Genomic DNA, 27,963 nt, shown 5'->3' with positions numbered 1-27,963 from the left:
TCGAAACTCTTATCAGATCGGCTGGAACTGATAAAAAAATTTTTTTTTTTAAATAGACTTTTGAAAGTAAAAAATAGCGTTAGCTTGAAAAATAATTATTTTACAGGCAGAAGTCATAAGACTTTTCTGTAGAACTCTGGGAACGCTACTCAGAACTCTTATCAGATTGGCAGGAACTGATAAAAAATATTTTTTCTTAAAAGTTGACTTTTAAAAGTTAAAAAAAACGTTAGCTTGAAAAATAATTATTTTGGAGAAAAAAGTCACAAGACTTTTCTATAGAACTCTGGGAACGCTACTCGGAACTCTTATCAGATCGGCTGGAATTGATAAAAAAAAATTTTTTTTTTTAAATAGACTTTTGAAAGTAAAAAATAGCGTTAACTTGAAAAATAATTATTTTACAGGCAGAAGTCATAAGACTTTTCTGTAGAACTCTGGGAACGCTACTCAGAACTCTTATCAGATCGGCAGGAACTAATAAAAAAATATTTTTTCTTAAAAGTTGACTTTTAAAAGTTAAAAATAGCGTTAGTTTAAAAAATAATTATTTTACAGGAAAAAGTCATAAGACTTTTCTGTAGAACTCTGGGAACGCTACTCAGAACTCTTATCAGATCGCCTAGAACTAATAAAAAAATATTTTTTCTTAAAAGTTGACTTTTAAAAGTTAAAAATAGCGTTAGCTTAAAAAATAATTATTTTACAGGAAAAAGTCATAAGACTTTTCTGTAGAACTCTGGAAACGCTACTCAGAACTCTTATCAGATCGCCTAGAACTAATAAAAAAATTTTTTTTCTTAAAATATGACTTTTAAAAGTTAAAAATAGCGTTAGCTTGAAAAATAATTATTTTAGAGAAAAAAGTCATAAGACTTTTCTGTAGAACTCTGGGAACGCTACTCGGAACTCTTATCAGATCGGCTGGAACTGATAAAAAAAATTTTTTTTAAAAAATAGACTTTTGAAAGTAAAAAATAGCGTTAACTTGAAAAATAATTATTTTACAGGCAGAAGTCATAAGACTTTTCTGTAGAACTCTGGGAACGCTACTCGGAACTCTTATCAGATCGACTGGAACTGATAAAAAAATTTTTTTTCTTAAAAGTTGACTTTTCAAAAATCGATTTTTTGCTTTTAATCGCTAGAACTATTGATATATTTGACAGGGAACTCTAGAACTATTGTAAAACTAACTAGAACTCCGAAGAAACAGTTGATTTTCATGATTTGGTGCGCTGCGTGAACTTGGCACACCATATTTTCGAATTTGATTTTTTTGTATTTAATCATCGGAACTATTTAAAATATTTATATAGAACTCTAGAACTATTCAAAAGAATATCAGAACTCTAAAAAAAATGTTAGATTCTTAAGTATGGTGTGCCAAGTTCACAGGAGTCGTTCAATCCTTTGTATCATTTCAAAAATTGGATGTAATAATTGTAACTTATCAAAATTAAAAAAAAAAAATAGTTACTACCCAGCGAGAAATGACTTATTAATCGACGTCAAATCAATGTCTAATTGATGTCGAAATCATCGATATTACATAGTATTGATGTCGATTCGACAACAAATCGACGAGTTATTTCTCGCTGGGTAGGTTAGATTAGATTAAATTTTCAAAAAATTTTAATTTTATCAATATATAACAATAAATAATAATACATTGCACATAAAATACATATCTTACCACCGTCATCGTCATCTAAAAAAGGTGTAAATGGTGGCATTAGATTTATATTTTCTTCACCCGAAGAATCTAATAATTCATTTAATCAAGAGACACGGTAGTGTCTCGCGCCAAGTTCACGCGTAGCGCATAAAACGCAAAGCGACATGACGCGAGACCGACCGTGTATCTTTACGCGAGACCGAAAGTTGAGACGAGCCGAGATTATCGGATCTCAATAATGACTGGGCCGATTGATTTCAAAGTAGGCTCAATCGATAGCGCGTACCCGAATTATGTTATTTAAGTGTGCTTGTTTTTGCTATGCGTGGTGTACATAAAAAGATATTAATTTTTAAAGTTGAAAAGTCTAAATTTTCATCTATTTTCATGTCAGTCGTCGTCGACGGATGTACGGCTGAAGCGTACAGTTTGGAATTTTTGGCGTTAGGTGCGCTGGTGGCGGTGATAGATATAGTGGCGGTGTATTCAATTCAATGTCAACAAGACACACGATGTCTCGCCTCGCGCTATTATTTTATTATATTTAATCAAGTATGTATATATGTATGATGAAAATATATATACTAAAATAAGTAATAATATGAAAATAAATCTTGATGTTATAAGTGAAAGGTTATGAGTGAATTGTGTTTGTGATTTCGCTTCTTCGCAACATCGTTTTGATATTTTGATTGCGTTAAACTTTAATCAGTAAACTTTGGATCCTACGGAGATCATACATTTTCTATAAATTCAAAGCTATAATACAATTGTTTATTTTTAACTGTTATTTATTGAAAACGTATGATTTCCGTAGGATCCAAAGAGAGAATTGAGAGAAAATATCTGTTAATGACAACGACACTTGTAACTTGTGGTATGTAATGTAATTTCAAATAAGTTTAGAAAAATACAAAGTATTTATTATCTATTTATTCAAATTATAATTTGCTTTTCTGTGATAAATTACAATTTTGTTTACAGAAGCAATACCATATTCTGATAGCAACAACGGGATAATGGTTTCAAAAGAGCGACCAGAGATTGATTTAAATGCTATTAGAAAACAAATATTTGATTATGATAAATCAAATGTCTTAGATACATTAATGCATCAATATGAAAACAAATTGCCTAATTTAAATATATACGTAATACGGCAATGTTTAGGAGATTTTTTTTCAAAAAGCGTTAAACGAGATGCATGTGAATTTCTTACAGCTCTTTGTACAAAATATGATTATATAAAAAGTTTAATCGAGCATCAAGTCACTTCTGTTAAACGATGCAAAAGTTGTAATAATACAACGACTATTGTTAAAAATAATATCCTTCTTTCAATTCCTGTAAATAAATGAAAGAAAAAAAGTTTAGATCTTAATGAATTATTTAATGCAACGTTTTCTCATTATCAATTACAGAACGAATCATGCAAAAATTGCACAGGAAATGACATATTATGTAAAAGTAAATTTACATTAATCGGAGATATAATGGTCATTCATTTAATATCAGTTCAGGACGGTATACAATCAAAAACAGATAAATTTACTTTGCGTGCTGTCCCAACAACTAAAATAAACATTGTTGGACAATTCTACAAAGTAATGAGTGCTATATTCCATCATGGATCATGTATCGAAAAAGGTCACTTCACAAGTATATGTAGAGAAGCAATATCTAACACTTGGATTGAAGCTGACGATGCGCAAATTAGAAATAGACAATGGCCTAGAGGCGCTAAAGATATCTGTATTATTTTCTTACAGAAGATTGATAAGTAATTGTTGATATTTCTTGTTGAATTGAAATTGATGATTAAATTAGAAAAACGCAATGGGGCCTTAAAACGATATAACTTTTATATAATTTTGTATTTATTTTTATAACATAATCAATCAAAGAGGACCGTCGTATCTTGCATACTGAAAATACGACGTGGGTGGTGGTGGGCTCTTTGCAGCAAAATCTAATTAATATTGTATTAGATAAACTTTTCAAAGAAAGCTGATTATTTTTAAAAAAACAAGTGATATCTAGGAAAAATTACCTTTTTAAAAAAGGTAAAAAAATGGCGCCAAGTACACGTCCTTTTAAAAAAAAACCTGTCCTATATTAAAATAAACTTTTCAAAAAAAGCTGATTATTTAAAAAAAAACAAGTGATATCTAGGAAAAATTAACTTTTTAAAAAAAGGTAAAAAAATGGCGCCAAGTACACGTCCTTTCAAAAAAACCTGTCCTATATTAAAAAACCTATAAAAAAATGTCGAATATGTTAAAAACCTTTCCAAAAAGATGTCGTATATATTAGTAAAAACCTTTCCAAAAAACTGTCTTATATATTAACCCTTTCAAAAAAACCTATCCTACATTAAAAAAATCTTTCAAAAAAAAGATGTTATAAATATTTAAACTTTTCAAAAAAAGCTAACTACAAATATGAAAAATACAAAATATGAAACTTTTTACAAAAAAATGTGATATCAGAAAATGACGCCAAGTAGGACTAAAGAACTATGGAAAAAGTTGTAAACTATTTTTATAAAGACTCTTGTATATAAAGCTGTCATATATATTAATGTTAAATAACTAAATATTTAATTTACTTCTTTGATTGGAGTGTAGATTTTATCCTAAATAGTTTAAACCAATCGGAGAAGCAGATTTAGTTTTCTGATTAATATTAGATAACTTTTGTTTAGTACGCGTACTAAATATTTAATCTACTTCTTTGATTGGTGTACATTTTACCCTAAACAGTTTAAACCAATCGGAGAAGCAGATTTAGTTCTGGTTAACGTTAGATAGCTTAAACCAATCGGAGAAGCAGATTTAGTTCTGGTTAACATTAAATAGTTTAAATCAATCGGAGATTATAAAAATAAATAAGTTAATACGTAAAAAACAAAAAAATAAAAATATTAGAAAATAAAAATATTTAATTAAGAAATGAAAAAAATATATTTAAAAAATTAAAATAAAAAAATTTTTTTCAAAATGCAAAAAAAAAACTTGGCGCTCTGCTACAACCTCAAAATATTATAAAGGAATAAAAAGGAATAATAATGTAATAAATTGACATTATGTAATTGACAAATAAGTTAATCATGTAAGTTAGCAACGTAATTCAGTGTACTGACATCATGTAATAATAAGTTGACATCATGTAAGTTAACAATCTAGTTCAATGTAGCAGCGCCAAGTTTTTTTTTGCATTTTGAAAAAAATCTTTTTATTTTAATTTTTTAAATATATTTTTTTTATTTCTTAATTAAATATTTTTATTTTCTAATATTTTTATTTTTTTGTTTTTTACGTATTAACTTATTTATTTTTATAATCTCCGATTGATTTGAACTATTTAATGTTAACCAGAACTAAATCTGCTTCTCCGATTGGTTTAAGCTATCTAACGTTAACCAGAACTAAATCTGCTTCTCCGATTGGTTTAAACTGTTTAGGGTAAAATGTACACCAATCAAAGAAGTAGATTAAATATTTAGTACGCGTACTAAACAAAAGTTATCTAATATTAATCAGAAAACTAAATCTGCTTCTCCGATTGGTTTAAACTATTTAGGATAAAATCTACACTCCAATCAAAGAAGTAAATTAAATATTTAGTTATTTAACATTAATATATATGACAGCTTTATATACAAGAGTCTTTATAAAAATAGTTTACAACTTTTTCCATAGTTCTTTAGTCCTACTTGGCGTCATTTTCTGATATCACATTTTTTTGTAAAAAGTTTCATATTTTGTATTTTTCATATTTGTAGTTAGCTTTTTTTGAAAAGTTTAAATATTTATAACATCTTTTTTTTGAAAGATTTTTTTAATGTAGGATAGGTTTTTTTGAAAGGGTTAATATATAAGACAGTTTTTTGGAAAGGTATTATAATACGCGGTGCGTCATGTTGATCACTGCACTGAAACGTTCTTTATACTTACTTACACTAACTTGTCCCCGCTTGCACTATTTGAATTCAGTTCAGTGCAGTGTAAACTCAGCATTTTTATTGCATTCTTATGCAGTCTTATTGCGTGACGTGATTTTACGTATTATTATTAATAAAAATTTAAAAGGACATAAAAAGTGTTAGTTTTTTAAATACGATTTCAGTGATATAACTGAGAGTGTGAATGATAATGTGAATGAATAAAAATGTGTTATAAAGAAGTGTTGTGTGCATAATAGTGTTACAATTAGTGATTATTAAATTATAAATAATCTGAGAAGGATGGCTGATAGTGAGCAAAAGTACGAGCAACAGATTGACAAGGTATGAGAAAATTATTTCTTTAGTTTAATTTGTAATAAAATTATTTGTCTTTTATGCAATTTTAAATCTTTTTTAGTAAAAAAACAATCAGTAGAAAGACATTGTAGAATGAAACATTCAAATGAGTATTCTAAATATGTCGATCAAGAAAAGCATAATTTAATTCAGGGATTAGAATTAATTTATGAACAAAGCAATGACGCGTTTCCCACGATAATTATGAAAGTGTTACGTCCTGATCAGACTTAACGATTCTTTTCTTTTTATTAAATACCAAACCTAGTAAACACGGGACCAACAAAAACTCTTAAAGAATTTTATAACGCCAGAGCTGTTTTTCTCACGAGACACCATGACCTCGAACTTTCTCACAGAAAAAAATAGCAAAGGGGATAGATATTTGAAAATACTTTGGTCAGTCAGCGTGCCTATCGTCGTCAGAAAAATCATAAAAGTCAAAACTCGCGGTAACCGGAGTCCTTAGTCGACTCCAGATGTTTAAAGTAAGAAATAAAAACTGGCACCAGCTAGCCATATATTTGGATTCCGCCTACGGGAACCCTAGTAGATAGGGTTTTACCGAGTGACGATCGGGCAATGACCACAGTCGCACGCCTAGAAGGCATGACACCTGATACGGTGCACGTGTTCAGTAGGTCTGGGAAACCGAGATGCATTAATCGCACTCTCCACGCGACTCCAGGGCCACGCGACAGTCGTAAACTGTCAAATTTATTAGATCAGTGACCCAAGGTCTTGCGAACTCATATACCGATTCTCAACCCTCCAATCCGAAAGCCGGAAATCGGGGCAAGCACCTCTATAGACCATCTTTTGTTTCGTCGATCGGTCTAAAGACTACGCCCACCTAGATCTTAAGACACTGAGATGCATCCCACCTATACTAATTAACACCAACCGGGTTACGCCACCTCAAAAACCTACCCCCATCGCTTATGAACCCGAAACGACGCTATTCTTTATTCGTTAAGGCCCCTTTCTTCCTACCCCCATTCCAAGTAACTTAATTACCTAAACCTAATCCTATTAGCTAAAAATGACGCCAGCCTCCCCCACATTAAAAATCTTCTCACAAGACTAATTCCTATTTGATCCCCGCTTCAAAAACCTAAGATTTTCCAAATGGATCCACCCCAAGGAAAGGGTATAAAAACCCGTGTTTTGGTGGTTCCAAACGCAATTATACACAATTAGTCACTCAGTTCATCAAGCAAGTTTTGCCAAGTCCTTCAGACAGTTTTTCGAGTAGTTCGGGCCGCAAAATAAAAAAAGTCGATACTTTGTCGCGACCAAGTGGTGGATCTCAAGTAGAGGGTCCATCACCCTGACGACACCATCCCGCAGCAGGGTGCTCACACGTTTACAAAAGGGTCCGACGCCTACACACCATCCCTCAACGGGGCGCCTGCTCAGAACCACCGAACATATTCAACCCGATCCGAAACTATCCTGCAACGAGTAAGTCAGTTCATTCCTCTTTATTTTATTATTTCTTTTGTTCTCCCTCCGGAAAAATGAAACACTCACACACACACACACACTATTGTAAAGAATACACAAATAAAATTATTAACATATGCGATCAAGAATTAAGTTTTTGTATCCTAATTATAAATTCAATCAAATTAAAATGTTGTCTTTAATAAATTAAACTTTTGTCCTTTTTCATTTAACCACACCCTCCTCGTTCGTCACCCCCTCATACCTTCCCTCTCAAATTGCGCACAAAAGTTCCGTCCCGGGTAATAGGGATTCAATTCCTTGACCCAAAAAAGGAACCACGAGCGGTTGATTCATTGACGGAGTAAAAACGACTCTTCCAGTCGTTGACCAGTCGCAAGTCCTAAACTTGCCGCTCGGCTCGTGCGGTCAGGCCCGTTTACGTCGATCGCCGAGCCCAACGAAAAAATTCTACATCTATCAGGACGTAACAGTAGTTAAGTGTCAGTTTCAAATTTTATTGTATTATAATTTATTCTATAAAGCCCATGATGGTCCACCGATAACACAAAAATAGTAAAATGTAATTTAAAATTGTATTACAAATTAAAATAAAATTTTCTCCGTGTAAAAGCGAGATGGTTATATCGAATATCTAATGCGATAAGTATCTAATGCGTAAATAACTTTTCTGTTCGGTTTACTCTTGTCAACCAGCTTACGAGCATTGTCGTAATTATTACCAGATATCATGTATGTATGATGCTTGTCATTTGTTTACATATTCATCTCGCATAATTAATTCTATAATTAGTATAGTAATAACTCTGTTCATGTAAATAGCTTGATTTCTCGTTTCATGTAGTATAATTAGAGAAGCAAAAACTTCTTTTAAATAAAATGTTTGCTATGTGTACTTGACGTCTTTTTTACGACTAGATAGTAATTGTGATAGATATTAGATAACAGAGAGAGAGAGAGAGAGAGAGAGGAGAGTTTATATTTGCGCGCAAATATCTGTTTCTTCTAAGCAATTTGACGACACTCCACGCAGAATATTTTCAATTAATTTAGTAGAAACAGAACGTCTACGATGAATTTAGGATTTTTTACTCTTATAGACTAATTCAATTAAGCCCCCAATATAACGCCGAGTTAGGTTCTTGTCGAATCGCATTCTTATTAAGTCTAAAATTTATTATTTAAAAAGTAAAATACGTCTTGAAAGTTTTTTTAGGGTAAATATTAAGGCTGTACTCTTCAAAAAAATTAAGGGATTGACTTTACTTACTTACTTTAGTGGAAAAAAAGGTATTTTTTAAACGGTTGTAACTTTGTAACAAAAAGTCATATCAAGTTTCTAAGAAAAGCAAAATCTTTAAAGATCCAAATCTGTAGCTCCAAATAAAAATTTTTTTGCTTGACTTTGGGAACGTACACAACACATAAAAAACCTGAGAAAATGTTCATTAGAACCATTTGAAAGCTTGAAACTTTTCTTTTAGGTTGAGTGGTCGGCGATTAATTGTCTGATTTTTCGTTGCCGAGGTTTCAAGGATTAATGGAAAACTTGCTTTTTTTACTTTAAATTATTGTATCTCCGTAACCAATAATCGTACAATGTTTAATATGTAAATATGATAATAAAAATATATGTATAATAGCTATGCATGAAAAATTATGCTATTGCGTCAGTATATCTATTTATCATACTAACAATAAGTAGTTGCTCTTGACTTTTGATACCTCCCAGATAGCACATGTTTGTTTCAGAAATGTTTCATAAATATTTCTTTGAAACGTTTTATAACGGTTCTGAAAAACGTTTCTCGTTGGTTAAAATGTCAGTCCGACAAACAGAAAGAGAAACGTTATTTTTCCGACAAAAAAAATTTAAGGAAGTTTGTACAAAAATATACAAAAATCAATCACATCAAGTATTAATAGAATAAATAATATTAAAGACAAGTTTTAATAGAATCAGAAACACATGAATACAACAGAACAGGGCAGAACCTTAAACCAATAACTTTAGAAAAAAATACTAATTTGTTATTGTCAATAGAAGAACAAAAAATTATTTTACAATTCTGCAATAAAATTTATTTCTGTATTACATAAAATTACAATGATACACAATCACAATTATATTAATTATCACTTTTGGAGTCTTTTTCAAAAAAAAATTTTTGCACATTTTTGAATATTTATTTAAAAAAAACTTTAAATGCAAAGTACCGATTTATACGATTGGGTTTCTTGTAGGCGTGTAATTGCGAAAATTTTTAATAAATATAAAATAATATTTTTTAATCAAAAAAAGCATTATTTAATAATTTACTTGATTATACACTGTTAAAAACAAATGCAAAAAAAAGAAGAAAAAAATTGCAAAAAGTCTTAAAGATCTTCGATATTCTAGCCACTCGCCTTACTCATTTGCCACACTTACTACTTGGCATTTATCTTCCGCTGTTTCCGGCTTGATGGAAAGGAGACGGAATATAATATATTTGCATCTTTCGAATATCTCGAAGCAGAGGCCAACGCGGAGCTCACACGAATACGGTTTTCGCTTGTGTACGTGCCCTCTTCTCCACGATGTCTTTGGTGCTGTCCTACTCGAGTTTGTATCACTGATATTGAGTATGAATGTGCAAAGTAATTACATCCTAGTCTGATATGTATATGTATAATCGAATCGTTCTTTGTTTTGATTTGTTATTGGTAATGTGTGGGAATGTATAAAAGAACACGCTGTCAAGAAAATATTTATGTAGATGTACATCTTTCTGATCAACATATCCACTGTACCTTTTAACGATCTTATTGTGAGTGATTTTATTTATCAAAGAATGTTACAACTATTAATATTTTATTAACAATTTAATTGGCGAGACTATCATCCAACATAATACGGCTTTCGAATTTCGGACGAAAACTAAGTTTTATCTACTTATTTCAAAGGGACGCTACACGGAAAGAAAGAATTTACTGGCACAGCAAATTTTACGCTGTTATAATAAAAATATAAGTTATAAAGATATTTTGCTACAATAATGTAAATCTTGATGTGTCAGAAAATTTTTTCCGTGTTTAAGAAAAAAATGTGGAAAAATTTTTAAATTGCTTTAAACATTAAACTAAAATATTGTGCACTTCTTTTTTTATTTTTTTATATTCAAGAAAATTCATTTAAATTAATATAAATATTTTATAATAATTGATCATTATCTCGTTTTAGACAACCGAAAATTGAAACAGAAACTCTATTTTTTATTTTTTTCCGATTAAAGCATGTAGCTTTAAAATATTGCTTAATATATGCAATAATTTTAGTTTGCACATATCTCAAGCAATTTGAAAGAAACGGTGATAACAAAAGTGATGAAGCTCGAAATGCCTACACTTCAAGAAGTGCTGGAGGATAATGGTGGAAACAAAGATCTTTTGCTAGAGTTATTATGTAAATTTCGACTGTGGTTAAACCAACAAATTCATCTTCCTCAAGGTGAGTATTTTTAAATTTTAATCGATCAATTTTATCGATCAATATGTTAATTATCTAAAAATCTAAAAATATAGTGATTTAATAATCATGATATCCATGATTAATAATAAAAAATCCACAATATTTTATTTGTAATTTTTTATCGTCTTTTTTTATTGAATGAATCTTACATAATGATGAGCATTATTTTACATTTTACAGATATCTCCGACCAACGATTAAAATTTTTCATTTCTACCGTCAAATTTGATTTCGAAAAAGCCACAAAATGTTTAGATATGCTTTACACTCTTCATAATCTTATTCCTGAAATTTACGACAATCTTGATCCTCTTAGCGATGATATAAAACTATACAACACATATTTGTAAGCAATTAAGTCAATTATAAGTTATTTTTAAATCTCCACATATTGTCTTGTATATTTTAAATGTAGAAAATATTATTCAAAAATTTTAATTTTGATTTTATAGTATAAAGTAACAAATATTAACAAATAATTGTAAGAATTGCAAAAACGTATGCACAATAATTTGAAATTTATTTCTGTGCTTGCAAACACGTATGATATTTTTATAAATATTTATTTCAGACAATTCATCCCTTTGCCAGTGTTAACGCCAGATAAATGTAGAGTACATATATCCCGGCTAATAGATTACGATGGCTCCAAATATGATGCTTGGGTAGATGTGCGGTACGTATGTGTAACTGTATTCCCAGTATGTAAATGTATCAAAGTAGCACCAATAAGTAAAATGTTTAGCATTATTGGCAGATTATGTATCTAAATTGATAGCAAATTTGCTATCAATCTGCTCTATTCCTAACATCAATCTATCAAGTAAAGTAAACGTACGGAGAAGATACGAGTAATTATATTATCACAGTAAATAAGCAGGAATACGATTTTATCCCGCAAATATTATTTCTCGGAAAATTAAATTGTCGAGCATTGCAATTGTTCATAACTTAATCCATGAAAAAAATTATTCACAAGTAAATCGCATGTTGTAAGAGTAAGCTAAAATGGTAAAAATCGGAATAAATAAAAAAATTTTCTTTTGACTTTATCCGAAGGCAGAAAAAATGCACGTTATATGCTAATGTTACAGGTATCGCTTAATGACAATGGAAGTGCGCATAGAAGCAAATATAGTTATTAACAATATTATAATTTGGGATTGCGCCGGTGCAAATATCAATCATGTAATAAAGTTTACGCCAATTTTATTTAAAAAATGTGACTCCTGTCTGGTACGTAATTAAAATCTTGTTATAGTAATATTTAATAAGAAAATAATTTATTGTATTGTGTTATATTTAAAATAATTTATATTTTCTAAATTATTTAGATGGCATATGGTTTAAGAATAAAAGCAATTTATGTTATCAATGCACCACACATTATTGATATAGTCATGAAAGCGGCTAAACCAATATTGAGGGCAAAACTTTTCAGCAGAGTAAGTATAAATTAAATTTATAGAAATATATTTTGTTAAATACTATCTGTTTTGTCTTTGTTAAAACAGTTAAATTTTTACATTTTTAATCTATGCTACCATTTCATTCAGATACACATTCATACATCCGGAATAGAATCATTGTATAAAGAAATACCAAAATCCATTCTGCCGATAGATTATGGCGGTGAACAGCCGTCAATGGATGCTTTAACAGGTAAAATATCGTCAACATTCTATATACATACATTTATCAATAATTCTATCAGTTTAATAACAAAATCACAAAACATTAGAAAATAATAAATACGTAACATTTTTATATGTTTGATGGAAAATAATTGTTACCTTAATTATTATATCTCGCAATAATACATAATTATTTCAATCAACAAACTAGTTTTTAAATTTATCTATACTTAAAAATGTCATTTTTATTAGTATTGATTATTTAAATATTAAAAAGTCATGAAAGTTTTTTTTCAATATTTACAAGCTAATTTTCATATTGTTGTGTTTCCAGCTGATTGAAGTTTGGAACGTTCCTGGAACGATTTTTAAAAAATGATTTGTCGCTCTTGTCCTTTTGCAGGGAGGAAGTTTTGAGACCCACAAACAAAGTACAAAAGAGACCGATCCGATACATGCGTCGGAAGACACCCTTATACCCGAAAAACCACCCCCAAAATCACTTAAACAATTCTAGCCAAGCTAAAAATGACTTGTCGCTCTTTTCCTTCTGCATAGAGAAAGTTCCGAGGCCCTCACACGACATGCAAAAAAGACCGATTCGATACATGCGTCGGAAGACACCCTTATACCCGAAAAACCACCCCCAAAATTACTTAAACAATTCTAGCCAAGCTAAAAATGACTTGTCGCTCTTTTCCTTCTGCACGGAGAAAGTTCCGAGGCCCTCACACGACATGCAAAAAAGACCGATTCGATACATGCGTCGGAAGACACCCTTATACCCGAAAAACCACCCCCAAAATCACTTAAATCATTCTAGCCAAGCTAAAAATGACTTGTCGCCCTTTTCCTTCTGCACAGAGAAAGTTCCGAGGCCCTCACACGACATGCAAAAAAGACCGATTTGATACATGCGTCGGAAGACACCCTTAACTTGGCGAGAATCATTTAAGTGATTTTGGGGGTGATTTTTCGGGTATAAGGGTGTCTTCCGACGCATGTATCGAATCGGTTTTTTTTGCATGTCGTGTGATGGCCTCGGAACTTTCTCCGTGCAAAAGGAAAAGAGCGACAAGTCATTTTTAGCTTGGCTAGAATGGTTTAAGTGATTTTAGGGGTGGTTTTTCGGGTATAAGGGTGTCTTCCGACGCATGTATCGAATCGGTCTTTTTTGCATGTCGTGTGAGGGTTTTGGAACTTTTTCCGTGCAGAAAAAAAAGAGCGACAAGTCATTTTTAGCTTGGCTAGAATTGTTTAAGTGATTTTGGTGGTGGTTTTTTGGGTATAAAGGTGTCTTCCGACGCATGTATCGGATCGGTCTATTATGTATGTTATGTGAGGACCTCAGAACTTTCTCTATGCTAAAGGAGAAGAGCGACAAGCTATTTTTTGTTATGCGAGGATTTTTTAGACGCTCTGGGGTGGTTTTTTGAGTATAAGGGTGTCTTCCGACGCATGTATCAAATCGGTCTCTTTTGCATGTTGTGTGAGGGCTTCGGAACTTTCTCCATGCAGAAGGAAAAGAGCGACAAGTCATTTTTAGCTTGGCTAGAATTGTTTAAGTGATTTTGGGGGTGGTTTTTTGGGTATAAGGGTGTCTTCCGACGCATGTATCGAATCGGTCTTTTTTGCATGTCGTGTGAGGGCCTCGGAACTTTCTCTGTGCAGAAGGAAAAGAGCGACAAGTCATTTTTAGCTTGGCTAGAATTGTTTAAGTGATTTTGGGGGTGGTTTTTCGGGTATAAGGGTGTCTTCCGACGCATGTATCGGATCGGTCTCTTTTGTACTTTGTTTGTGGGTCTCAAAACTTTCTCCCTGCAAAAGGACAAGAGCGACAAATCATTTTTAAAAAATCGTTCCAGGAACGTTCCAAACTTCAACCAGCTGTGTTTCCAGATATGTGGCGTGCAAAACTAGTCGAACGGAGGGATTGGTTTCTAAAAGAAGAAAAACGTAAAGTCAACGAATCTTTTCGAACAAATTCTATAATAAATCCGCACGATTTGTTCGGAGTTCCAGGAACATTTAGACAACTACAAATTGAGTGACGTGAATATTTTATACTAAATAAATAGGCAAAATTTAAATTTTTTAAATAATTGCGTATTCTACTTGTTTATTGAAAAAAATTGCATTGATACGTATGTACAGATAAAATATGTACAGATAAAATAGAGACTTATCATATAAGAAATTAGATTCACAAAAATTTACGCATTTCTTGTATTAATATAAAAAGTTAAATTTTGTTAATTATATTAATGTTATTATTAATAAAATTAATTATATTAATAAATAAAATATAATTAATAAAATTTAACTTTTTATATTAATATAAGAAATGCGTAAATTTTTTGTGAATATATTTTCTTATATGATGAGTCTCTATTTTATCCGTACACATTTTATTTGTACATACGTATCAATGCCACTTTTTCAGTAAACAAGTAGAATACACAATTGTTTTAAAAAATTAAACTTTGCCTATCATTATATTAATAAAATATATTACATGTATTAATTACATTTTATTAACCCTTAGTTCCAACTCATGGGTCGTTTTCGACCCAAGCAAAATTTCAAAGTGCTGTAATTTTTGAAAACGGGTACGGAACGCGCCATATCCCCTACCTAAAAAAATAATTTTTATCGAAATATTATGATTGGGACTTCAAGTTGAAGGTTGAAAGAAGCTCCATGAATTTTTTCAGATTTCTTAAAGCGTTTTTACTGATCCAAATAACGCAAAGACGCAAACGACCCATGAGTCGGGATTAAAGGTGCCGAAAAGAACCGTCGGAACTAAGGGTTAATTATATTGATACTTATAAAAATACAATATTAATTAAAAAATATTTTACTTATAAAAATACTAACTAAAAAATATTTTACTTATAAAAAATACTAACTCATACATTCTAAAAAAACTAATTTTAAGATGTAAAATTAATTAGACACGCAGATTTATGTTAAGCATTTGTCTCTCATGACGTCGGACAATCTTTATAAAAATAGTATAATACATAGTATCCGACAAAAAACGACAAGTATATTTATGTTACACGCTGAAAATCTTAACATCACTGGTTCTTCAACATCATCTGATATACTATAATGTTTGAAGTTTAAATTACAATGTTGACCAAGTGATCTATTTATATAAGTCACTAAGATATTTGACGTTGCACCTATATAAACGACAGGCATGTAAGAAAAAAACTTTTTCAAAAGCTGTCGCATATGTCTAAATTCATTTTTAAAAAATATCGTTTATTTTAAATTTAAAAAATCTATTACTTATACATTCTACACACAGAAAAATATCATTCTATTGCTAAGAAAAGTAATTACTCGGTTTATTTTTCTTTTTTTAAGTAACAATTATCTTTAATAAAGAATATTTTTTTGATAATAGTCTTAAAATATACTTATTAATGAGGTGGAAGAGAAACAATTTTATTGAGGACAATATTTATAGATTCTTAATGACAAGTGACGGCGTCCTTCCTAGAGCCTATGGATTACCAAAAATCCACAAACCTGGTTTCCCACTTAGAATTATAGTTTCCTCCATCAATAGCCCTTTATACGCTCTTTCGGTTTATTTTCATAAAATTATTCAAAAAAGTTTACCCTTTCCTGATAGCCACATTGAAAATAGTTTCGATTTTGTTGACAAATTGAAGGGATTTGTTATTGGGGACGATTTTCAAATTATTTCCCTAGATGTTGTATCCATGTTCACGAACATCCCCATAGAATTAGCTATTGACAGCATTTCTAACAGATGGGTTTTAATTTCCCCAAATACTTCCATCCCTCTTAATGAATTTCTGAAGGGCATCCGCTTGATACTGAGCTCCACTTTTTTTAATTTTAACAACAAAATTTACAAACAAACTTATGGCACCCCCATGGGCTCTCCTTTATCCCCATTGATTGCTGACTTAGTACTACAGGACCTTGAAATCAGTGCGTTAGATAGACTACCTTTCAGGTTACCTTTTTATTACCGTTATGTGGACGATATCATTTTAGCTGCACCTAACAATTCTATAAATTTTATTAGTGACGTTTTTAATTCCTACCATGAGAGACTAAAGTTTACTGTGGAAGTTGGTGTGGACAATCGGATTAATTTCCTCGATTTAACTCTGATTGTGAAAAATAACACTATCACATTTGACTGGTTCCGGAAACCTTCTTCTTCAGGTAGATTATTAAATTATCATTCCCACCATCCGATATTGCACAAAAAAGGGACCATTATAAGTTTAACGGACAGAATTTTTTTACTTTCTCATCCTGAATTTCATAACAAGAATTTTACAATTGCAATCAATATCCTACTTAATAACTGTTTTCCTATCAATTTTATTTTTTCGACTATACATAATAGGCTTAAGTTTTTAATTCATAAAAAATCTAGTGACTTTAATTTAATTAGTAATTGTTCAAACAATATTTATGACAATAATGACTTTAAGACTTTTTTTACCATTCCTTACATTCCTTCGGTTTATAAAGATTTTAACTCCATAGCCAGAAGCTTCAATTTAAAATTATCATGTTCAATTCCTAACAATCCAACACAATTCATACGGACGGGGAAAGACAGTTTAAATAAATTTTTACATTGTCATGTTGTTTACATGATATCATGTCGAGATTGTGAGAAAACTTACGTGGGTCAGACAAAAAGACAGCTTAATACTAGAATCAAAGAACACAAGAATGATATAAAAAAGAGCTGTTCCCCCTCTGTTATATCCAAACATAAATTGGATTTTTCTCACGATTTTGACTGGGACAATGTGAGAATTCTGGACGGAGAACCTTCTTATGGAAAGAGATTGATATCCGAAATGGTGTTCATAAAAAGACAACGTGCAGGCTTGAACAATCAAAATGACACAGAACGGTTACCTGACTCCTATCTCCCCATTATTAATTTGTTTCCCCCTTTATAATTGTATCGTTTTTCTTTTCATATATTAATTCCTGTCTTCCCCTCCTAGGTACTTATACCCTCCCCTCCATACTCCTTGTTCTTTCCGTCCCCCCCCCCCCCTTCTCCACCGCCCTCTCACTAATCTTTCATCGCTTGAATTTATCGTTATTCTATCACGTACATTGAGGTTTCAACCATCACATTATATGGTTCTAAGTTTTTTCTCCTACCTCGTTCCATCTTGTGTGGACGAGCTTTCTACTATGTTTAACACAAGTATGTAAAAATTGTTTCTTTTTTCTGTTTATTTGGTTTGCGCTCATTTGTTAACGGGAATTTTCTCATTTGGCTCTTTTTTATTACAGTTTAACGTGGGTTTAACTACTCTTCAGTTTATTATGTCAATTTTACTTCGGTTTTTGTATTTAATTTTTGCGTTGCGTATTTATTGAATTTTGTAATAACATTGATAAAGGCCTGATGACAGGCTGAAACGTTTGTTTTTTAATGTATTGTTCAATGGTTATAAATTAATACACGATAACCTTCGCACGAATATCTGGCTGTTGGCTCTTTACGCTCCTATCAAATTTATTGATTTTAACAATCATCAGAGCCTGATACATCTATAATTTTTAAAATATACTCATCACAAATTTTTGATAAACTCATCATCTATCTATCTTAAAATCTAAGATATATGTTTCAAAAATACGGGAATAATCATTAGAAAATAATATTTTATTTTTAAGAAAAAAACACAACTACACGGTGAAAATTTTATATCAGAAATTACTATGTACGGTAATAGCCGCGGACTATGAAGGAATTTTAAAAACTTTTACTATGTTTTTTATATGTGTAACATAGTAAAAATTTTCAGTCCACGGCTTCATGGTCCGCGGTTAATGTCGTACATAGCAATTTTTGATATAAAATTTTGTCCGTGTAGATTCTCTCTCAAAGAATTGAATGACAAATAATCGTCTCAATCATATGTATAAAGCAGAAAGTTAAAAAACCTACCTTATAACGTTCCTGCGTCATTTGTTTTCGTTGAAACATTTAAAGACCATAGATATGATTAACCAGCAGAACGTCATGTCGATCAAAGTCAACACGAGTTTTAACGCTTGATGGCACCAATACAATCTGTAATATGAATAATCCACAAGTTTAGATATATATTTTTTTAAGTGGATAATAAAAGATTAAGCATAAAGTACTATATTTAATATTACTCCCTATTTATAAAGAAATACAGTAAAATAAAGTTTTAAAAAGATGATTTAATTTTTCTTCAAATTGGACACTAAAAATTTTGCAATATTTTTACAGAACGAATTTTTATCATAATTGCGATTCGGAAATAAATGTATATAAATAAAAGCCATCAAAAACTAAACGGTAATTTTTTAGTTTGTTTTCGAGTATATGAATAAAGAGAAGTTTTCGCGTAGTTTTTTGAAACATTTTGAAAATCTCATACCTTTGCCATTTGACGCGTGCTTGCGGTAGTGTCCAAGGGATCCTTCATGAGATACACTCTCAGTTTGCGCGTATACATCTTGAAGTAAACTTTCCAATTGAGATTCTTTATATCGCAATCAAAGTTTTTACGATCATTGGACGTGAACTTTGCAATCATCTCGCGTACTCGATCATTAGTAAATATCCATTCTTGTGTATAGAAATATTTCAACACATCTATGGGTGTGTGTATCCTTTTGTATAGTTGAAGCAATCTTTAATAAACAATTCATGATAAAGAAATGTTAAATAAACAATTATTAATATTGTGGCGGCTCACCGCCACACCGCTGCACTGACGCGGTATAATACGCCGCGGCGCCGCTACGTGCCGCAGGCCGTCTACGATTATGAGCTTGCGGAGACACCGCCAGGTTGCGCAGGCGGTGAAGAGCTTTCTCGCGATCAAGCTTCGATCGAAGGGATATAAAAGAGCTGCTCCGCAGATCTTTCCTCACTCACTCGCTTCAAGGCGAGCTCTCTCCAGGGCCCTTGAACTGACTCGTACTCTGTCTCGGCAGAATCTAACCAGAGACACATAGTCTCGCAGTTTTCCTCACGCTGCCTCGCAAGGCGCGTAAAAAGAAAACAGAGTCCCAGCATCGGCCGCACATTTCAACCAAGCGGCCCGCGGATACTCCACTTTCGCCGTCACCTCCTCAGTCTCTAGCAGTGATGCGATATTTCCCACAGCGGTCCCGGCTCCGCTGCCTCACACAACCTTACAGAAGCGCTACGTCACGTATCCGTGTGAGCTCGGCCGTTCAACCAATGGAAGAGAGCGAACGCTCCCTTCCACCGAGCCGGCACAACAGACGATAAATGCATGCTACTTGCATGTTAAAAGCAAGCGTTTCTGATTCAGAAAAGAAATTCTGAGGCGAGTGGCTGGAATATTAGAGATCACCTGTTCGAAACCTGCTTCGTGCAACTTTTTTTTCTTTTTTCCACATTTGTTTCTAACATAGTAAATTATTAGATAATATTTTTTTGCCCAAAAAAATAATATTTTTTATTTATTATTAATATTCGCATATATTAAACTAACAATTTTAGAAATAATACAGATCTGCTATTGTTAATAGAAAAATGAAGTTATTTTACAATGTTGCAACAAAGTGCTAATTTAACATATGCGAATATTTTTAATAAAGGTAAAATAATTTTTTTTAGCCAAAAACATTATCTAATAATTTACTTAAAATAAATATCAAAAAAGGAAAAAAAGTTACAAAATCACAGTTTTCAAACACGAGATTTTTAATATTCTTGCCATTCGCCTTACTCGTTTAGCCATGCTTGTTATTTTACATTTATCAACATAAAAGATTACACGCCTGCAAAGCTTTTAATTATTTATTTTAAACTACTGCATATTAGCAAGAGTTACTGCAGTAACTACATTTACATGTACTGTGGAGATTAGTGGAGGAACACAGTAGCATATTAAAACTGCAGTTAAATAGATGTAGATTGGTAATTTTATTAATACTATTAATAAGTAGTGGTCTTCCGCATCACCTTTGAGGTTCCACTTATGGCGCGTTCGATTTTTTTTTAAGTGGATCGTCGCCTGGAGCCCTATTGTACCACTTTTTTTTACACCTGTTATTTACAGGTTAAAATAATTTACAGTAGTTGACACTGTATTTTTGTATCTATATACTTACTGTACTTTGTATACTCACTGTACTTGTACTTTTGCGCGTTGCGCGTATATTGGCGAGTTGGGAAAATTACTTACTTTATAATTTTTTATAAATACAAAATATATTTTGTATTTATTATGCCTGCAATGCTATCAAGAGTAATGAGAAATACAAGGTGTCCCATTTTAAACAATCCACTCAAATATCTCAGAAACACCGAGTTAAATAATAAAATTTTTTAAATAAAAGTTGTAGGATTTGAAGAGGGAAAAAATATAGGGATATTTGTTTGACCTTGGATGGAAGCGCTTCTGAGATTTGAAGGTCATTTTTATTTTTTTAAATGGAACCACTTTAATTTTTTTATATAAATCGATTTCTCATAATATTTGTCGTAAAAAGTTATAAAACTGGGATGGCCGAAAATTGAATGGTTTACAAGATATTTTATACTTTAATTTGACATAATTTTACATAAACTATAAAATATTTCGTTAAATATTCATTTTTCAATTATCTTACTTCAACACTTTTATGCACAAAATAATGAGAGGAATATATTGGTATAAAAAAAAACACATAGTTGTCTTTAAAAAAAAATCTAGCAGAGCTATATTTAAGCTATATTTAGCAGATATGATATAATATACTTTCTTCTTAAATATATATATTTTTTTCTTAAAGTCAACTATGTATTTTTTTACACCAATTGATTCCTCTCATTATTTTGTGCATAAAAGTGTTGAAGTAAGATAATTAAAAAATGAATATTTAACGAGATATTTTATAGTTTATGTAAAATTATGTCAAATTAAAGTATAAAATATCTTAAACCATTCAATTTTTGGCCATCCTAGTTTTATAACTTTTTACGACAAATATTATGAGAAATCGATTTATATAAAAAAATTAAAGTAGTTCCATTTAAAAAAATAAAAATGACCTTCAAATCTCAGAAGCGCTTCCATCCAAGGTCAAACAAATATCCCTATATTTTTTCCCTCTCCAAATCCTACAACTTTTATTTAAAAAATTTTATTATTTAACTCGGTGTTTCTGAGATATTTGAGTGGATTGTTTAAAATGGGACACCTTGTATTTCTCATTGCTCTTGATAGCATTGCAGGCATAATAAATACAAAATATATTTTGTATTTATAAAAAATTATAAAGTAAGTAATTTTCCCAACTCGCCAATATACGCGCAACGCGCAAAAGTACAAGTACAGTGAGTATACAAAGTACAGTAAGTATATAGATACAAAAATACAGTGTCAACTACTGTAAATTATTTTAACCTGTGTTTCGGTTTGCGTTGGTAAAACCTTGTATCAAAGGCTCGCACACCAAGGCGGTAATTTTCGGAAGAATCCCTCTTGTATTCGTTAAATTAAATCTTTATTATCCGAGTCACAGTTATACGTAAGGTGTTATAAGCGAGGCGAACAATATTTCGATCTGTATCGATTGGTGTCTGGAAGCCTACTCACCCGCGGAAAGAGAGCGAATGCGCGGAGCGCTCATTTAGGGGAATCGCGCCGGCGATCCGCGTCGCGCGACCGCCGCGTATCGTTCTGTGTTGACAAAATAATGAGTGAGATTTCGAACGAGAATATCAACAGCGAATTTGACGAGATATACTTTAAAATTATACTTATTCCTGAACATACCGCCCGCCTCGAATGTATACATTCGAAAGGAGTTAGAAATGGTTTTGACAACGATAGAATACATAATGAAATAAACGCTGTACAATGAATATCGGTATCCGGTTGAGATTTCACTAACAAAGAACGTTATGGTATCGCTTATAAAGACGAGATTCCGCCCGCCATGACGGAATCTTTTAATTCTTCGGTATTAATCGCGACAGGTAAGAAGCATAGTTTCACGATCGGACGTTTATATTCGGAACGAGAAGTTTTGACTGTGACAACTCGCGTCAGGCCATCATCTCCCGGATAACAAGCGATAATTCGTCCAAGTTCCCATTGGCTTGGCGGGGCTAAGGGATTGCGCACTAGGACTATTTGGCCGACTTTAGCCAGTCGCTGTATAACGCGCCATTTTGGGCGTTGTTGAAGGGAGTGCAAGTAATCGCTTGACCATGACCGCCAAAACTCTTCCGTCAGACGTTGAATCATTTGCCAACGCGACAATCGATTCTCGTTTAAATCGAGCACGCTTGGTTCGGCGGGAGCGATAAGAGGGGTACCGATCAAGAAATGACCAGGCGTTAACGCGTGATAATCATCAGGATTATCGGAAACGGGAGCTATCGGACGGGAATTTAGGCAAGCTTCAATGCGGCAAAGAAGTGTGGTCATTTCTTCAAAGGTTAATGTGTGGAGGCCTATGCAACGCTTTATGTGGTGTTTCACGCTCCGAACACCGGCCTCCCACAGTCCGCCGAAATGGGGTGCGGCTGGGGGTAGGAACTGCCACGCGGTTCCATCGGTAGCGAGCCGATTTCGAAAACTTGGATCGCGAATTGCTTTTGCGTGAGCTTCGGACAATTCTCGGTTAGCGCCATGAAATGTTGTTCCATTGTCTGAGTACATGGACTGCGGTAGTCCTCGGCGGGAGACAAATCGCTGGTACGCCGCAATAAAGGTCGGCGAACTATAATCGGAAACAAGTTCTAAGTGTATGGCCTTGGTCGTCAGGCATACGAACAACGTAATATAAGCCTTTTGCGATTTGTGTCCTCGGCCGGGCGCGGTTCGGACAGCGATTGGTCCAGCGTAATCAACGCCGGTATGTATAAATGCGCGAGCGGCACGGTTAACTCTCGCGTCCGGTAGATCGCCCATGAGTTCGACAGGTTTTTTAGCGCGCTCACGAGTGCATTGTACGCACTGATACAGAACGGCACGGACGGTAGCGCGAGATCGGATAATCCAAAATTCATTACGTAATGAAGCGAGCGTTAATTGAGGACCAGCATGTAACGTTCTTAGATGATGATGCTGAATAATAAGAATTAACAATGGGTGTGCTCGTAATACGAGCGGATTTTTTGTCGCTTCTGGAAGGCATGCATGACGGAGCCGTCCTCTGATACGAAGAAGTCTGTCAGCGTCAAAATAAGGATTGAGTGCAGATAAGGAACTGGTTTTTGGTAACGGAAGTTGCCGTTGTAAAGTCGAGATTTCAATAGGAAACATCTCTGACTGCATAACCTGGAGCCAGTAATGTTTGGCTTTCTGAATCTCTTCGGGAAGCAGACTCGCTGGTGTAGGCGAGGCGCTTTTAGAGGATCGGAGTCGATTAAGAAAACGGTAAAGGTAAGCGGTAATTCGGAGCAATCGAGGCCACGAGGAATAACGTGATGCGAGATTCCAACGAGGGGTCGAATGTAAGGAGTGAATAGGTGGTTGAGAACGCTGTTCAAGGGTGGTATCAGATGGTATCGAGAGATCGAAAGTCGGCCAAGACTCTGGAGATTGACAAAGCCATGAAGGGCCTGCCCACCATAAATTATAATTTGCGAGAGCATCGGGAGCTAGACCGCGAGAAGCGCAATCGGCAGGATTGTCCTGAGTTGGGACATGACGCCAATAAATTCCAGGAAGCAAGGACTGAACGATCGAAACGCGATTGGCAACGAAAGTTTTCCATCGAGACGGAGACTGCCTCAGCCAAGCGAGTGTGATCGTTGAGTCGGTCCAACAGTGACATTCGATGCTCGGAAGTTGAAGAGCAGAACGCGCATAATTAACTAACCGAGCGAGAAGAAGCGCAGCTGACAATTCCAATCGGGGAACGCTGATCGTTTTAAGAGGTGCCACTTTCGATTTTGCGATGAGAAGAGAGATGGTAATTGAGCCATCGACATTAACAACGCGAAGGTAAACAACTGCTGCAAAGGCCATAGTTGAGGCATCGGAAAAGCCATGAAGTGCGCTGTGCAGAGTATGGGATCCATGCGTCGTCCAGCGCGGAATACTGAGAGCCTCGAGACACGGTAATTGGTGGTGATAATTTGCCCAGTAGTCGAAATGTTCACATGGAATTTCATCGTCCCACTGACATTGGAGCGACCACAATCGTTGCATGAATATTTTCGCACCGATGATGACGGGAGTAGCCCATCCCATCGGATCGAAAAACTTAGCGATAGTCGAGAGAACAGTTCTTTTGGTTTTTCCCGGCAAAGACGGGAGAGATACGCGAAGTTGAAACGCATCGAGCTTCGGATTCCAAATGACTCCTAATACTTTAAGGTGCTCATCGTCTTGAAGGACTTTGTGAGTGGCTAGTCCATGATCGGCAGGATCGAGGTCTGACAAGAGATCTGTGGAATTACTTGCCCATTTTCGCAGACGAAAGCCTCCTTTAGCGAGAAGCGCGATTAATTGGTCGCGCGTTTGCCGTGCAAGGATGCGATCATCGGCTCCGAACGCGCAATCATCGACGTATGTCTGATGACGGAGAACCGGGACGGCTAATGGAAATTGGGCACCGTTATCTTCAGCGAGTTGGTCGAGCACTCGAAGAGCGAGATATGGAGCGGCGGCAGTGCCGTACGTCACAGTGAGAAGACGGTAGTCGCGAACAGGTTCACTGGGAGAAGAGCGCCATAGAATGCGCTGATAATCAGTATCGCGGAAGTCAACTAATATTTGCCGATACATTTTAGCGATATCGGCGGTAAATACGTAACGATGTTGGCGCCACTGCATTATGACAGCGGCCAAATCCCTTTGAAGTTTAGGTCCGATAAACATGTTATCGTTTAGCGAGGTTCCGTTAGTGGTACGGCAGGAGGCGTTAAAAACAACCCGCAGCCGAGTGGTTGCACTGCTGTCACGTAAGACAGCGTGGTGCGGTATATAATAACTTTGATCCGTATGAACAATTTCTGTCGGTGGACTTTTAATCATATGACCGAGGTTTTCGTACTCCGCGAGAAAGTCGTGATATTCGGAAGCGATAGATGGGTTGCGTCTGAAACGTTGCTCTAGGCGGTAGAGGTTCGATTCGGCAATGAAACGAGATTCTCCTAACGAGATTGGTGGTCCGGTTTTAAACGGTAATCTAACAATGTAGCGTCCTTGAGGAGTGCGGGAATGGGTAGCGAGGAAGTGCTCTTCACACTTTCGCTCGTCAGGGCTGTGGCGTTGGGGCTGAGGGACTTCTTCAGTCTCCCAGAAACGACGAAGGTCGAGATCTAACGCTTCAAGGACAACTCCGTGATGCGCGATCTCAGAAATCGAACAATTGGTCGAAGACGATGCGATTGGACCTGAAATAATCCAACCGAGAGTGGTATTTTGCGCGGTAGGCTCCATTTCGGAACCTTTTCGAACACCATCGAGAACAAGCATGCCGAATAAGTCCGCTCCGATTATCATATCAATCGGGTCGGTACTCATGGGGTCACTATCAGCTAATTGGAGTCCGTCGACATGGTTCCACGTGCACATAGTGCTTATTCGATTCGGCAGATATTTTGTCAACGATCGAAGAATGAGCGCGGTCGTTGAATAAGCGGGTTCGTCGTAATTCGCCGGCGTAATGGTAATGTGGGCAGCATGCCGGACAACGGATTGCATCTCGCTGATGCCGGTGACGAAAATCGAACGATTTAATTTTGGGAGTCGTAAACGTTGCGCGAGCGATTCGGTAATAAACGTAGAAACGGAGCCTTGATCCAAAAGTGCGCGTACAGTCGTAAAACGTCCAACAGGCGAGTAGACTTTCACACGGGCAGTCGCGAGCAGAATATTAGAATTCGGCGCGACGGTTTTCGATAGTAAATGCGACGTGACTTCGTTTACAATTTTGCTTATCGCCGGTGGTGACTCAGTTTTATCCGGCTGAGTCGAGTTATCGAAATGTAACAACGTGTGATGACGTTTATTACACTGGCGGCATACGCGAGAATTTGAACAATCTTTGACAGAATGCTTACTACTAAAGCAGTTTAAACATCGTTTTTGCTGTTTAATAAAATCGAAACGTTGGGAGGGTGTTTGTTTTAAAAATGTAGAACATTGGTATAATAAGTGATTGGCTTTGCACCACGGACATGCGAACGAAACGGTAGACGCGGTATGCGCCGCGAGAGTTTTTCCTTTAGAGGTAGCGGATGGCTTTTCTTTTGGAGGTGGTGCAATCGCCTCGAGCGCGCGAATTCGAGACTCGAGAAATTGATCGAGTTCATTATAACGCGGATATTCTACAGTATCACCGAGCTTGAGTTCCCAAGCCTTACGCGAGTATTTGTCAAGTTTTTGTGCAACGAGCAAAACAAGCAAATCATCCCAATGTTCGACAGGACGGTTGAGATTCCTAAGCGCTTGTATCGCTTTGTTGGTTTGGTCGCGAAGCTGACGAAGGTCATGAGCGGTTTCTGTTGTGAGCAACGGCAAATTCAACAGCGATTGTAAATGTGTGGTAACGAGACGACGTGTGTTGTCGTAACGAGAGACCAGAATTTTCCACGCGATATCGAAATTATGATTGGTTACCGCGAGGTGGTCAAGCGCGTCACTTGCATCCCCTTTTACACATGAGCATAAATAATGTAAGCGATCGACATTTGACAAACTATGATCGTTGTGAATCATCGATTGGAATTTATCGCGAAAACTTTCCCATTTGTCGATGCTCCCGTCGAAGGTTGGTAGGTTGATCCTCGGAAGATGCGACGCGGTTCGGAGTACATCACGAAAGCCACTTACGTTTTGTGATGAAGTAGCGGGAGGGGTGCGGGATTCGTAGCTCTCTAATACCTCCGCCATGTAGTCGGCAGCCTCGTGGTAGCAGTCCTCACATTCCAGAAGCGAATTCTTCGTAAAGTAGGCATGCGATGCTCTGTCTTCATCGTCCGCAAGAAGCACGATTCGACTGTCGAGCTCCTGGCAAGTGGTAAAGGCTTCCTTCAAGGTGACGAGACGTTGACGCGTTACCGCAGGTGTCATTTTGGCTTGCCCCAGCTTCTTGTAATTGGCGAGCGCCCGGGATACGAAACCCATCTTCTGGGTTTGTAGAGACAAAAGCTGCTCGAAAGATGTCGAGGTGTCCATATCGACGATCGTGATTCGGAATTTGAGTGTTCGGAAGGCCAGTAATTCTCCTTGGCGACGATCCGGCTCGAAGGACCAGAATGTTTCGGTTTGCGTTGGTAAAACCTTGTATCAAAGGCTCGCACACCAAGGCGGTAATTTTCGGAAGAATCCCTCTTGTATTCGTTAAATTAAATCTTTATTATCCGAGTCACAGTTATACG

At 34.8% G+C, this 27,963-nt stretch overlaps 2 protein-coding genes across 3 annotated transcripts; one reads left to right on the top strand and one right to left on the bottom strand.

Moving 5' to 3' along the window:
• The first annotated feature begins 9,692 nt into the window (after positions 1 to 9,692).
• LOC105680014 (alpha-tocopherol transfer protein-like) lies at positions 9,693 to 14,843 on the top strand. Of its 2 annotated transcripts, none has more exons than XM_067347024.1 (8): positions 9,693 to 10,258; positions 10,767 to 10,938; positions 11,140 to 11,305; positions 11,531 to 11,635; positions 12,054 to 12,195; positions 12,294 to 12,404; positions 12,516 to 12,621; positions 14,493 to 14,843. In XM_067347024.1, the coding sequence occupies exons 1-8, from the start codon at positions 10,208 to 10,210 to the stop codon at positions 14,642 to 14,644; spliced, it is 1,005 nt and encodes a 334-aa protein (XP_067203125.1). In that variant the 5' UTR covers positions 9,693 to 10,207; the 3' UTR covers positions 14,645 to 14,843. The 2 variants fall into 2 exon arrangements, with proteins under 2 accessions (XP_067203125.1, XP_067203126.1); XM_067347025.1 differs by having other exon boundaries at positions 9,757 to 10,262.
• Positions 14,844 to 22,534: 7,691 nt separating this feature from the next.
• Positions 22,535 to 27,760, bottom strand: LOC136997427 (uncharacterized). Its single transcript, XM_067348175.1, has one exon. It carries the CDS (start codon positions 27,758 to 27,760, stop codon positions 22,535 to 22,537), a length of 5,226 nt encoding a protein of 1,741 aa, XP_067204276.1.
• Between the last annotated feature and the right edge of the window lie 203 nt (positions 27,761 to 27,963).

This window comes from Linepithema humile, chromosome 1, assembly GCF_040581485.1.
Source record: "Linepithema humile isolate Giens D197 chromosome 1, Lhum_UNIL_v1.0, whole genome shotgun sequence".
Classification (NCBI taxonomy): Eukaryota; Metazoa; Arthropoda; class Insecta; order Hymenoptera; family Formicidae; genus Linepithema; species Linepithema humile.
Note: the sequence above shows the minus strand (reverse complement) of the source record. Positions and strands in the feature narration are given on the sequence as shown.